At 37.8% G+C, this 14,799-nt stretch overlaps 1 protein-coding gene across 1 annotated transcript in view; it reads left to right on the forward strand.

Moving 5' to 3' along the window:
• DNAH14 (dynein axonemal heavy chain 14) overlaps positions 1 to 14,799 on the forward strand; it is a 398,948-nt gene that overhangs the window by 24,223 nt on the left and 359,926 nt on the right. Inside the window, exons 5-7 of the mRNA XM_061159766.1 lie at positions 7,602 to 7,732; positions 10,303 to 10,455; positions 11,506 to 11,618. Of these exons, the coding sequence (XP_061015749.1) occupies positions 7,602 to 7,732; positions 10,303 to 10,455; positions 11,506 to 11,618 (397 nt within the window). The remainder of the gene's footprint in view (positions 1 to 7,601; positions 7,733 to 10,302; positions 10,456 to 11,505; positions 11,619 to 14,799) is intronic.

Here is a 14,799-nt window from a genome sequence, read left to right on the forward strand (position 1 = left end):
TCTGCTTCATCTAGACTGTTGTTGAACCCCTTTAGTGTATTTTTCAGTTCAATTATTGTATTTTTCAGCTCTGTGACTTCAGTCAGTTCAGTCACTCAGTCATGTCTGACTCTTTGCGACCTCATGGACTACAGCACGCCAGGCTTCCCTGTCCTTCACTCCTGGAGCCTACTCAGACTCATCTCCATCACATCGGTAATGCAATCCAGCCATCTCATCCTCTGTCATCCCCTTTTCCTCCTGCCTTCAAGCTTTCCCAGCATCAGGGTCTTTTCTAATGAGTCGGTTCTTCACATCAGGTGGCCAAAGTATTGGAGTTTCAGCTTCATCATCAGTCCTTCCAATGAACACCCAGGACTGATCTCCTTTAGGATGGACTGGTTGGATCTCCTTGCAGTCCAAGGGACTCTCAAGAGTCTTCTCCAACACCATAGTTCTAAAGCATCAATTCTTCGGTGCTCGGCTTTCTTTATAGTCCAGCTCTCACATCCATACATGACTACTGGAAAAAACCATAGCTTTGACTAGATGAACCTTTGTTGATAAAGAAATGTCTCTGCTTTTTAATATGCTGCCTAGGTTGGTCATAGCTTTTCTCCAAGGAGCAAGTGTCTTTTAATATCATGACTGCAGTCACCATCTGCAGTGATTTTGGAGCCCAAGAAAATAAAGTCTCTCACTGTTTCCATTGTTTCCCCATCTATTTGCCATGAAATGATGGGACCAGATGCCATGATCTTAGTTTTCTGAATGTTGAGCTTTAAGCCAACTTCTTCACTCTCCTCTTTCACTTTCATCAAGAGGCTCTTTAGTTCTTCTTTGCTTTCTGCCATCAGGGTGATGTCATCTGCATATCTGAGGTTATTGATATTTCTCCCAGCAATCTTGATTCCAGCTTGTGCTTCTTCCAGCCCAGCATTTCTCATGATGTACTCTGCATATAAGTTAAATAGACAGGGTGACAATTTACAGCCTTGACGTACTCCTTTCCTGATTTGGAACCAGTCTGTTGTTCCATGTCCAGTTCTAACTGTTGCTTCTTGACCTGCATACAGATTTCTCAGGAGGCAGGTAAGGTGGTCTGGTATTGCCATCTCTTGAAGAATTTTTCATAGTTTGTTGTGATCCACACAGTCAAAGGCGTTGACATAGTCAATAAAGCAAAAGTAGATTTTTTTTTTTTCTGGAACTCTCTTGCTTTTTTGATGATCTACCAGATATTGGCAATTTGATCTCTGGTTCCTCTGCCTTTTCTGAATCCAGCTTGAACATCTGGAAGTTCACGGTTCACATACCGTTGAAGCCTGGCTTGAAGAATTTTGAGCACTACTTTACTAGTGTGTCAGATGAGTGCAATTGTGCAGTAGTTTGAGCCTTCTTTGGCATTGCCTTTCTTTGGAATTAGAATGAAAACTGACCTTTTCCCATCCTGTGGCCACTGCTGAGTTTTCCAAATTTGCTGGCATATAGAGTGCAGTGCTTTCACAGCATCATCTTTTAGGATTTGAAATAGCTCAACTGGAATTCCATCATGTCCCCTAGCTTTGTCTGTCGTGATGTTTCCTAAGGCCCACTCAACTTCTCACTCCAGAATGTCTGGCTTTAGGTGAGTAATCACACAACTGTGTTTATCTGGGTCATGAGGATCTTTTTTGTATAGTTCTTCTGTGTATTATTGCCACCTCTTCTTAATCTCTTCTGCTTCTGTTAGCTCCTCACCATTTCTGTCCTTTATTGTGCTCATCTTTGCGTGAAATGTTCCCTTGGTGTATCTGATTTTTTGGAAGAGATCTCTAGTCTTTCCCATTCTGTTCTTTTTCTCTATTTCTTTGCATTGATCACTGAGAAAGGCTTTCTTATCTTTCCTTGCTGTACTTTGGAACTCTGCATTCAAATGGGTGTATCTTTCCTTTTCTCCTTTGCCTTTAGCTTCTCTTCTTTTCTCAGCTATTTGTAAGGCCTCATCAGACAACTGTTTTGACTTTTTGCATTTCTTTTTCTTGGGGATGGTCTTGTTCACTGCCTCCTGTACAGTGTCATGAACCTCTGTCCATAGTTCTTCAGGCACTCTGTCTATCAGATCTAATCTCTTGAATCTATATGACTTCAGTTTGTTACTTTTATTGTCTTTCTCTTTTTTGAAGTTCTCACTGTATTCATTGATTCTTCTGATTTGGTGAGGCTCTCTATGGCCATTACTCTGAACTCTTTTGCAGGTAAATTATTTACCTCCAATTTATTAAGATTTTTCCTGAGATTTTATTTTATTTGGAGTATATTCCTTTGTTTCTTCATTTTTATTGACTTCCTGTTTTGGTTTCTATGTAATAGATGAAACAACCACGTCTCCATGTCTTGAAATAGTGGCCTCATGTAGGAAATACACCTTGTTGTTCAACCCTGCCCTAGATCTTGGTTGCCTCTCAAATTTTTGTGATTGTCCAAGCAGCCTATTATGTTTTTAATAGCTCCAAGTAGTTGAAGCTGTGCCAAGATCTGTCAGTCCAAAGGGGAGCATCTCAGTCAGAACCTAATTTTAGGCTGATTGAAAGCCAGACTCTCAGGAAGCAGTTCTTAAAATATTCAGATATATGAGACTACAAGTGTATGTCCCATGGTTGTTCCTGCATGGTAGTCACGAAAATTGAGGCCCCAGCTAGTGTGTAAACTCACTTTTGGGAGGTAGTAGTGAGCTGTGGAGGCTGAGCCCCTGGGTCTGTTGCCTCTTGATGTGCCCTGGAGGTGGTAGCTGTTTAAGAACGCTTTTCCTATTGGTTATAGTCCTGTGCGCTCCATGAGCATAGCTCTGCTGGTCGCATGAATACCTGGTCATGTAGAGGTGTCTCCTGGCCGCAGCTGCAAAAATTGGGGTGCCAGACAAGTTGTCAGTTCCTGTTTGGGAGATACCAACAGCTAGAGCAAGGCAGAGAGAGAGCACTTCCTTAGGCCGCTAGGTATGTGTCAAACCAGAAACCTGCCTCTCAGGCCAATGCTCCTGAACAAACAAATGGACCTCTTTCACAGAGATACTGGGCGTGTGTTTCAGTCTGCTGTCTGTGCAATGCCTTAGGGGTAGTAGCCAGCCAAAAGCTGTCTCTTTGATCTTTACAGCCCCATGGAACCAGGAACTCAAACTCCCTTTATCCTCCAGAGCCAGATGATCGAAAGACATCCCCTGGGTAGTAGCTTTAAAAATTAGGGCACCAGAAGCATGTAAGGGCTCTCTTCTGGGAGATACTGGTACTCTAGAGTGTGGCAGAGGTGATCACTGGCTGTAGTGGGTCAAAGCGAGGGCTCCCAAACGGTGCCTGACAGCTAGGGCAAGCAGAGGAAGAGTCTAAAGATGGTGTCCACCAGTCTCTGTCCCTGGAGAGTGCTCCAGCAGGCTCTTAATGTGTGCGTTAAATTAGATGCCTGCCTCTCAGGCCAACCCTTTAATACATGCAAATGAACCTCTTTTCCTTAAAGTCTGAGTGTAATCAGCTGCCTCTGAGCTATGTTTCTGCATGGATGAGTCCAGTGCACAAACCCTTTAAGAGCCATTTCTCAGATCACTACACTCCTGTGGGTCTTGTGGACACAAGCCTTGCCAGTTTTCAAAGCTAGATTTGGGGGGGCGCTCATCCCTTAGGAGCAGGTCTTAAAGTTGGGGTGCCCAATGTGAGATTCAAAACCTTTGCTTTTCAGGGAAATGCTTCAGATTTTGAGTTTCAGATTTTGGGTTGTGGGTTTTAGGTTGCTGTGCCAGGAGTGGGGTTTTGGACAAGATTGTTATCTCAGCCTCTTTACCCATCTTAATGTGGCTATCTTCTCCTTTGTCCAATATGATGTTGTTTCTCTGCCAAAGGAAATTTCCAGAGGAAATTGTTCCACATGTATCAGTCATTTAGAAGAAATTGCTCCAAATTCAGATGTGTCCATGGGAAGAGGTTCAGCATCTTCCTCATCTTAAGCTAGAACTCCCTATATTCTTAACTGGTTGTGAAGGTGGATTATAGACCAGTCTCCTCATGTTTCTGAGATAAAGAATTACTGTCTTGGATTAGACTATACACCTAGCATACTTAGGGAAGTGCATCACATTCCAATGTTAAATATATAATATACTGTCTGTTTTTAGTAAATATCTATGATTTTTTTCATTAAATCTGACTCTTATTAGAAAGACACTTTTCCCAGCTTTTTGAAAGATATTCTTTAAACCTACTACATATTCTGGAAAATCATTATTTTTTTATTTCTCCTGAATTACTTCCATTTCCCAACAATCTCTATTATATCTATTAAATCAGCCATATCACTACCAATAATGAATATATTAATTTATACTTTTACATTCTTGCATAAAAGGATTACTTTTTCCAGCAGTTGATATCCCAGCTTTTAATTTTTTTGCTAGTCTGATTGGTGAGAAAAACTCCCTGATTTACTAATAAAGTTGAACATTTTTAACTGGCCATTTGTCTTTTCCTGTAAATTATTTGCTCATCTTTTTATCAAAATGTTTATTTCTTATTGATTGGGCAGAAGTCTTTTAATATTTGATATATTGATCTCTAGTCTTATATAGGTTATAAACATTTTGTCAGTATGTTAATTATATTTTAATTTTGTTTATGGTGGCTTTTCTTCTGTGTAAATTGCTGTTTGTGGAAGTCAAATTTATTATTGTTTTCTTTTTAACATGCTTTGATTATTTTCCAGGAAACTTTCACTACCCCAAGTTTATAGACATGGTCTCACATATTTTCTTCTAACACATCTGGAATTTGCTTTTCAGCATTTACTTCTCTAATCCATCTATAATTTATGCTTGCATATAACCTCGTACTTTTCCAAATGGCTAATCATTTTCCATTATGATTTATAATCATTCCTCCATTTATTTGAAATAACACCTTTTTAACAAAATGTTGTTGTTCAGTTGCTCAGTCATGTTCAACCCTTTGTGACCCCATGGACTGCAGCACAACATGCTTCCCTGTCCATCACCAACTCATGGAGCCTGCTCAAACTCATGTCCATTGAGTCTGTGATACCATCCAACCATCTCATCCTTTTTCATCCCCTTCTCCTCCTGCCCTCAGTTTTCCCCAGCATCAGGGCCTTTTCCAGTAAGCCCATCAGATGGCCAAAATATCAGAGCTTCAGCTTCAGCATCATCCTTCCAATGAATGTTCAAGGTTGATTTCCTTTAGGATTGACTGGTTGGATCTCCTTGCTATCCAAGGGACTCTCAAGAATCTTCTCCAACACCACAATTCAAAAGCATCAATCCTTCAGTGCCCAACTTTCATTATGGTCCAACTTTCACATCCATACATGACTACTGGAAAACCAAAGCTTTGACTATACTAGGTTGTCTTTTATAAATGGTTTTATGTCTACTCTGGGGCTTCCCTGGTGGCTCAGATGGTAAAGCGTCTGCCTGCAGTGTGGAAGACCCAGGTTCGATCCCTGGGTTGGGAAGATCCCCTGGAGAAGGAAATGGCAACCCACTCCAGTACTCTTGCCTGGAAAATTCCATGGACTGAGGAGCCTGGTAGGCTACAGTCCATGGGGTCGCAAAGATCGGACACGACTGGGCGACTTCACTTTCATTTTCACTTTTGTGTACTCTAATCTGTTCTACCAGACCACCTGACCTGCCTCTTGGGAAACCTGTATGCAGGTCAGGAAGCAACAGTTAGAACTGGACATGGAACAACAGACTGGTTCCAAATAGGAAAAGGAGTACATCAAGGCTGTATATTGTCACCCTGCTTATTTAACTTATATGCAGAGTACATCATGAGAAACGCTGGGCTGGATGAAGCACAAGCTAGAATCAAGATTGCCGGGAGAAATATCAATAGCCTCAGATATGCAGATGACACCACCCTTATGGCAGAAAGTGAAGAGGAACTAAAGAGCCTCTTGATGAAAGTGAAAGAGGAGAATGAAAAAGTTGGCTTAAAGCTCAACATTCAGAAAACAAAAATCATGGCATCTGGTCTCATCACTTCATGGCAAATAGATGGGGAAACAGTGGAAACAGTGGCTGACTTTATTTTTCTGGGCTCTAAAATCACTGCAGATGGTGATTGCAGCCATGAAATTAAAGATGCTTACTCCTTGGAAGGAAAGTTATGACCAACCTAGACAGCATATTAAAAAGCAGAGACATTACTTTGTCAACAAAGGTCCATCTACTCAAGGCTATGGTTTTTTCCAGTGGTCATGTATGGATGTGAAAGTTGGACTATAAAGAAACTGAGCGCTGAAGAACTGATGCTTTTGAACTGTGGTATTGGAGAAGACTCTTGAGAGTCTCTTGGACTGCAAGGAGATCCAACCAGTCCATCCTAAAGCAGATCAGTCCTGGGTGTTCATTGAAAAGACTGATGTTGAAGCTGAAACTCCAGTACTTTGACCACCTGATGCAAAGAACTGACTCATTTGAAAAGACCCTGATGCTGGGAAAGATTGAGGGCAGGAGGAGAAGGGGATGACAGAGGATGAGATGGTTAGATGGCATCACTAACTCAATGGACATTAGTTTGGGTAAACTCCAGGAATTGGTGATGGACAGGGAGGCCTGGCATGCTGCAGTTCATGGGGTTGCAAAGAGTCAGACACGACTGAGCGACTGAGCTGAGCTGAATCTGTTCTACTGACCTGTTTTGCTTTTCCTATTCCGACACCACATTACTTTGGTTTCTACAGATACATATATGTTCATATCTAAGTATGTAATTATATATCCTCTTGATTGGACATACATAATTTGTGTCATCTCCTTACTAATTTTCAGTGCCTCCCTTTCTCTGTTTTATAACTTGTGTTAGATATAAAGTATTCTTATTCTTAATGTATTTCCATGTGTAAGCAACTTACAAGGCTCAGAATAGGGTGAAATAAGTTAGATGCCTAGGGAACAAAATATTATAAGAGGAATGGTTATTTTTAGGGTCATGATATGCCTTATTCTAGTCCTGACACTGCTTTATAAAATAAAATAGCTGAAGTATCATTCAATTCCTAGCAAAGAAACTGTGTTTGTGATTTCTGGAGGACCAGATATCTTGAACTACTTCTTAGCATTGTAAGTTTTGTCAGCATGGCTTTTAAGTGCTAAGAGAATAATATATAAAGCATGGTGAATAAAAACCAAGGAAAGAGAATGTTTCAAGAAGAAGAGAATTGTCAACTGCTAAGATTTCAAGAAGGATAAGGTCTGAGAGGTGTCTGTTGGATGAATTCTGGGAAGAATTCTTTCCATCTCACTTAACCATCCCTACTTTTCTGATCCTGTTGCCTCCACCTAAGAAAACACTCCACCTAGCTCCTGTTCCTGGTATCTTCTCTCGCTAATTGTCTGTGTAATTGTGAAATTGTCTTTTGAAATATCTTTCTTAAACAGAAAAATATTATTCCTCCTTTCCAGCTTCTGTTAAAATTGAATTTTAAGCTGGATTTTCTTTCAATTATATAATGTTCGTGTAAATTTTAAGTATGTTGCCATTTAATTTTTCTCTATGTATAAATATCTAACATTATTCTTAAGTAATGTCCATATTTGCACTTACATTGGATATTGGATTTTTTACCTTCTAAACTAGTACCAAATGATGATGATGTGATATGTCATATTATTAGACTAAGAGAAAAACTTGGTTGGCAAACAGTATTACCACAGCACAGTTTGGAATACAGATGTTTCAAAACTGCAACTCAGAAGATACTTCTAAAGGTATTATTCTATTTTATTCAGTTTTTAGTATAAAAATTAAAATTTAAAAACTATATGTAAATCTTTGTTTCCTTCATTTTAGATAGTCTATCAAAATCAGACATCATTACATTAGTCAAATTGCAATCATTGTTTTATGGTAATTGCTTACAAAGAATATTTGATGTAACTTCATTTCACTTATTTAAAGATGAACAGATAAGACATCTCCCTGAAATTTGAATCTATTCTTGTGTTCCTGTTGATTAGTTTTTTGTGATTTACAAAGAAATCCTGATGTATTAATACTTTGTAGCATTCTATCCTTCTTACTCTCCTGCTCCTGGTACTGGTTTTCTGTCTCCTCTTCTCTATTTTCTTACCTTTTGTATTTTTTTCTTACCCAGCAGCCTCCTCAGAGAGATTTTATCTTGTCCAAGGTCACATGGCTAAAGGTAGAAGCTATGATTAGAAGTAAGATCTTCCTCCTGTGACCTCCTTTATGACAAGTGATCTAAGATGGAATAGGATCATCTCTTCCTACTTTTAGTTCAGGAATTGTCAAAGTGCAACCCCCAGGCAAACAGCACCAGAATAGCTTGCAGAATATTAGAAACATGTATTTTCATCTTCACTCTTGACTTTCTGAATCTAAAACTCTAAAGTTGGAGCCCAGAAGTCTGTATTTTATTAAGCTTTCTGGGTGATTCTGATGCACAGTTGAGAACCACTGTTCCTAGACCAAGGGTAAGCAAAATTTATTTGGAAAGACCCAGATAATAAATATTTTAAGTTTTTCAGACTATATGATTTCTGTTCTAGTTACTTAATTCTGTCATTGTAGTGGAACAGTAGTGATAGATAGTGTATAAACAAATGAGCATGGCTGAATTAAAAAAAAAATTATTTAAGAATTGGACATCTGGACGTAGCCATTGTTTTCTGATCCCTGCTCTAGACTGTTTCCATGAGGATAAATGGTCTTTTGATTATTGTTCAGAGGCAGCATTAATGTAAAATACATGCATGATGGAATCAGATTCACCTAGTTTTGAATCTCTATACACTCACTATGTTATTTTGGGCAAGTTCCTAACTTCCCTGAGCTTTAGTATCTTGGACCTTGAAGTGGAAATAGTAGTGCTTACTGTAGAGAGCTGTGAAAATTCAATGAGATAATGCTTGTGGCATGGTATCTGGCAGATAGTGGGCATGGTAGTTTAAAAAAACATAGCTGTACATGAGTTTACTATCATAAGCTCTCTATGGACTCTCTGATAGGATATGTTTCATTTATATGTGGAGAAAGGATTGAGAATATAAAAAGTAACACTTGTTTTTAATTGAAAAAGAATAATTGGAATATATTATTATTCTGCTTCTGTAATTAGATTATTTAATTACATATATGAGCCACTTAGAATAATTGTGTCTACACTAAATTTCTATTAACCTTAACTTTTTGGAGATGTAATTTAGAGTAGAAATGCTCAAGTAGTCAAATAACTATAACAAAGTTCATGTACTATAGAAGTCGTCACCCAGAGTTTATTATTTCATTTACAGTTTTTAAGGTTGTTTGTTAAGGTTTTTAAGAGCACATTATATCAGATGTCAAAATAAGAAGAAGAAAAAAAATCGGCTGAGACAATTGAGAACAGTGTCTTCAAAGAAGAAAAAAATTTTTTTAAATAAAACTGGATCTAAGATTTTAAATTACAGTAGTTAGAAATTGTTCAGTTACTAAATGCTTTTTATAATAAAATTTAACTTTTAAAAAAGACTGATTAACTTTCATGTAGAATTTTTGTCAGCAGTTAAAAGTTACAAAACTGAAATAAATAAATTTCATTTAAAACTTTTTCTTAATGTAGAATGACTGACTTCTCAATAATGCCAGGTAAGTAAGGAAGTAATGTTTAGTATAGTGCAATAGCTCAGAATGTGGATTTAGAATCAGAGTTGTATTCACATTCTTACTTTGCTACTTCCTGACTTTTCTCAAATTACCTAACTTCTCAAAATAATTAATTTCTATATCAATTTAAATGAGATTAAAATAATCAAGCTTTAATCTCAACTTTAAGAGAAAACTGTAAAGATATGTGAAACACTAGGTGTATCATCAAATTCTTCAGGTTAATAAGCCTATGTTAGTAAGTATATAGATCAATTTTCATGGATGTTTTATCACCACATTATGTATGAGAATGAAAATTAAATACCTTCAATCTTTAAGAAGAGTGATTTTATTGAGCTTTGATTAGACACTATTTAATGTTAGCTTCATTCAGTGATACTATTCTTTTTTACTTATTTATTTTTGATTTGAGGATAATTACTTTACAATACTGTGATAGTTTCTGTGGTACATCAGAATGAATTGACTGTAGGTATACATGTGTCCCCTCCCTGTTGAGCACCCCCTCACTTCCTTTCCCACCCCATCACTTGAGGTTGTCACAGAGCATTGACTTTGGGTTCCCTTCTTATTTTAATCTATGTTAAAATTGTTTCAGCTTATTGAATAATCTGTTTAACCATTTTATTACTTAATTTGGTCAAGTTAATTACATTTTTTCCAACCTCAGGAACCTTTGAAAGATGATGGAGAATTTATATATTGCCTCCTTCGAAAAAATTCTAAAGCTCTTTATAATCCATATGATCTTCATGTAGTCTCTGCCCACAGAGCTAGACATTGCAAAGAATTTTGGATTATTACTGCTTCATTTATCTCAAAGGTAATATTTACAAGGGATTTTAAAAAATTTCAGAATCATAATGGAAAAATTATTCATTTTATAACATAATTAGACAAATTCATCTTCTGGGGTTTCAGACAAACGTGGTCATTTGTGTAACAGTTTATGTTTTAAGAGCCTCCTTGAGAGAGTTATTTAATAGTGACTTTTTTTCTTTTTTGTAGAATTTTATGTTTGAGAATTCAGTTTTAAGAATTTTTTTTTTACCTCTCAGGTGCTTTTTTAATATTTAGTGTAGTTTATTAAAGGAAGGACTAGAAAACAGGCATTTGCTGGTAGAGTGAGTATTGTAATAATAAAAATAGAGTGTTTTCTCAGATTTTTCAGAAACTTCATTCCCAGATCTAGAAATTTCCCTATTATACTCTTAGAGAAAACTTTGATATTTACCACAAGTTGTAAGTACACAATTAACTTGTTTCCATCATTTGTTTAATGTCTGTCTGACTTTTTCTGCCCTTTCGTTCTCCTAACTAAACTCTTACATGTACATGCGCAGGACCGTATCTAAATGAAGTATAGACTGTGCAGATATGGAAATACCTCAAACATGTATTATCAACTGAAAGTGGAATGAATCACTTCTATATAAGTAAAAACATGCACATAAATGCATATGTGCTTATATAGGCAACTTTTATTTATGAAAGAAATTTAAGAAAATATTACATTTAGATGGGGGAGAGATACTCTTGGGAAGAGAGGAAGCATATCTTGTTTTTTGAATGTCAAAATGGGATTATCTGGAGATTGGGATTATTATGCACTTAGAAACTGTTGCATCCATGTAGCTCAAATTAAGTTCATAAATATTTTATAGAAAATGTAAAAATTATGAGATTCAAAGCAATAGTTATTTGTGAAGGGAAATCAAGTTTGAGAGTAGATGAAGTGGCGGTGGTCAGATATAGAAAAAGCTTACTATAAAGGCAGCTAGCTATGAGCCAAATACAGCTTTTTGTAATTTCTTGAATATAGTGCATGTTTTTTTAAGAAAGTTGAGTCATGTTTTGTCCTTTATATATGCAGGTTACTAAAATAGGTGCTGAAGAAGAAATAGAACTTGTACCTACTTTGGAATGGCTACTAGAAAGAAGATTTTACTATTTATTACAGCAATTCAAGATATTTTCCAATTTTCGGTGAGATGAATGAACCTGAAACCAATTATTTGTAGTGTGATCTTGGTGAAATTGCAGTTGCCTGGATAACATTTGGGTTCTACTACAGTAATGCAATATATGTGGGGAATTATAGAGGAAATAGTGTACATCATAACAATTTTTTAGATAAGAGAAATGTACTCATTTAAGTATTAAAACTCTTAACCTTTTGGGATAAATACTTTAAGAAAAAGATATTTTATATTCAAGCAAACTTAAATTATAATTAACTTACCTTTTGATTTCATGCATTTATTCATTAAATGAATATTTATGAAAGTTTGCTAAGAACCAGACATTATTCTAGATGCTGGGAATAATGTATTGAACAAACCAAGCAATTGTCTTACTCTCAAAAGAAGATAGATTATAGTGTGTGTGTGTTTGTGTTAGTTGCTCAGTCATGTATGACTCTTTGTGACTCCATGGACTATAGCCCTCTGGGCTCCTCTTCCATGGAATTCTCCAGGCAAGAATACTGGAGTGAGTTGCCATTCTCTTCTCCAGGGAATCTTCCCAACTGATAGATCCAACATGGGTCTCCCACATTGCAGGCAAACTCTTTACTGTCTGAGTCACCAGGGAAGCCCAGATTATAGTGCATGAGGAATAATAAAATGAAAACATAACATGTCAGCTGGAGATGAAATGGTATGAAGGAAAGTAAAACAGAATTAGGGAGGTGGGGAACTTTTTAATTTAAGGTCATTTAAAAATTTATCTAGTTACAAGTTACATTTGGCATTGCCCTTCTTTGGGATTGGAATGAAAACTAACCTTTTCCAGTCCTGTGGCCACTGCTGAGTTTACCAAATTTGCTGGCATATTGAGTGCAGCACTTTCACAGCATCATCTTTTAGGATTTGAAATAGCTCAACTGGAATTCCATCACCTCCACTAGCTTTGTTTGTAGTAGTGCTTCCTAAGGCCCACTTGACTTCACACTCCAGGATGTCTGGCTCTAGGTGAATGATCACACCATCGTGGTTATCTGGGTCATTAAGCTTTTTTATGTATAGTTCTTCTGTGTATTGTTGCCACCTCTTCTTAATATCTTCTGCTTCTGTTAGGTCCATACCATTTCTGTCCCTTATTGAGCCCATCTTTGCATGAAATGTTGGTATCTCTAATTTTCTTCAAGTGTTCTCTAGTCTTTCCATTTATATTGTTTTTCTCTATTTCTTTGATATTGTTCACTTAGGAAAGCTTTCTTGTCTCTCCTTGCTGTTCTTCAGAACTCTGCATTCAAATGGGTATGTCTTTTCTCCTTTGCCTTTAGCGTCTCTTCTTTTCTCAGCTAATTGTAAGGCCTCCTCAGGCAACCGTTTTTGCATTTCTTTATCTTGAGGATAGTTTTGATTACAGCCTTCTGTGTCTTGTTACAAACCTCTGTCCATAGTTCTTCAGGCACTCTGTCTGTCAGATCTAATCCTTTGAATCTACTTGTCACTTCCACTGTATAATCATAAAGGATTTGATTTAGGTCATACCTGAATGGCCTAGTGGTTTTCCCTACTTTCTTCAATTTCAGTCTGAATTTTGCAATTAGGAATTCATGATCTGAGCACAGTCAGCTCCCGGTCTTGTTTTTGCTGACTGTATAGCACTTCTCCATCTTCGGCTGCAAAGAATATAATCAGTCTGGTTTCGATGTTGACCATCTGGTGATGTCCACGTATAGAGTCTTCTCTTGTGTTGCTGGAAGAGGGTGTCTGCTATGACCAGTGTGTTGTCTTAGTGAAACTCTGTTCGCCTTTGCCCTGCTTCATTTTGTACTCCAAGGCCAAACTTTCCTGTTACTTCAGGTATCTCTTGACTTTCTACTTTTGCATTCCAGTCCCTATGATGAAAAGGACATCTTTTTTTGGTGTTAGTTCTAGAAGATCTTATAGGTCTTCATAGAACTGTTCAGCTTCATCAACATTAGTGATTGGGGCATAAACTTGAATTACTGTGATATTGAATGGTTTGCCTTGGAAATGAACAGAGATCATTCTGTCATTTTTAAGATTGCACCCAAGTACTGCATTTTGGACTGTCTTGTTGACTATGAGGGCTTCTCTATTTCTTCTAAGGGATTCTTGCCTACAGTAGTAGATATAATGGTTATCTGAATTAAATTCACCCATTCCGTTCCATTTTAATTCACTGTTCCTAAAATGTCAGTCTTCACTCTTGCCATCTCCTGTTTGACCACTTCCAGTTTACATTGATTCATGGATCTAACATTCTAGGTTCCTATGCAAGGAGATTCAACCAGTCCATCCTGAAGGAGATCAGTCCTGGGTGTTCATTGGAAGGACTGATGCTGAAGCTGAAACTCCAATACTTTGGCCACCTCATGCGAAGAGTTGACTCATTGGAAAAGACCCTGATGCTGGGAGGGATTGGGGGCAGGAGGAGAAGAGGACGACAGAGGATGAGATGGCTGGATGGCATCACCGACTCGATGGGCATGAGTTTGAGTAAACTCAGGGAGTTGATGATGGACAGGGAGGCCTGGCATGCGGTGATTCATGGGGTCACAAAGAGTCAGACACGACTGAGCTACTGAACTGAACTGAACTGATGCAAAATTGTTCTTTACAGCATCCGGTTTTACTTTCACCACCAGGCACATCCACGACTGGTCATTGTTTTGGCTTTGGCTCAGCATTTTCATTCCCTTCTGGAGCTGTTTTTCTGCTCTTCTCTAGTAGTGTATTGGGCACCTCCCAACTTGGGGAGTTCATCTTTCAGTGTCATATCTTTTTGCCTTTTCATACTGTTCATGGGGCTCTCAAGACAAGAATGCTGAAGTAGTTTGCCATTTCTTCTCCAGTGATAGCTCCAGTGATAGCCTGGAAGAAAAGCTATGACAAACCTGCTGCATGCAAAGTCACTTCAGTCATGTACAACTCTCTGCAACTCTATGGACTGTAGCCCACCAGGAGTCTCCATCCATGGCTTTCTCTACGCAAGAATGCTGGAGTGGGTTGCCATTTCCTTCTCCAGGGAATTGTCCCAACCCAGGGATCGAACCTGGGTCTCCTGCATTGCAGGCAGATTCTTTATGGTGTGAGCCACCAGGGAAGCTCCATGACAAACCTAGACAGCATATGAAAAAGCAGAGATTTTACTTTGGCAACAGAAGTCAATATAGTCAAAGCTATGGTTTTTC

Source organism: Dama dama, chromosome 14, assembly GCF_033118175.1.
Source record: "Dama dama isolate Ldn47 chromosome 14, ASM3311817v1, whole genome shotgun sequence".
Lineage (NCBI taxonomy): Eukaryota > Metazoa > Chordata > Mammalia > Artiodactyla > Cervidae > Dama > Dama dama.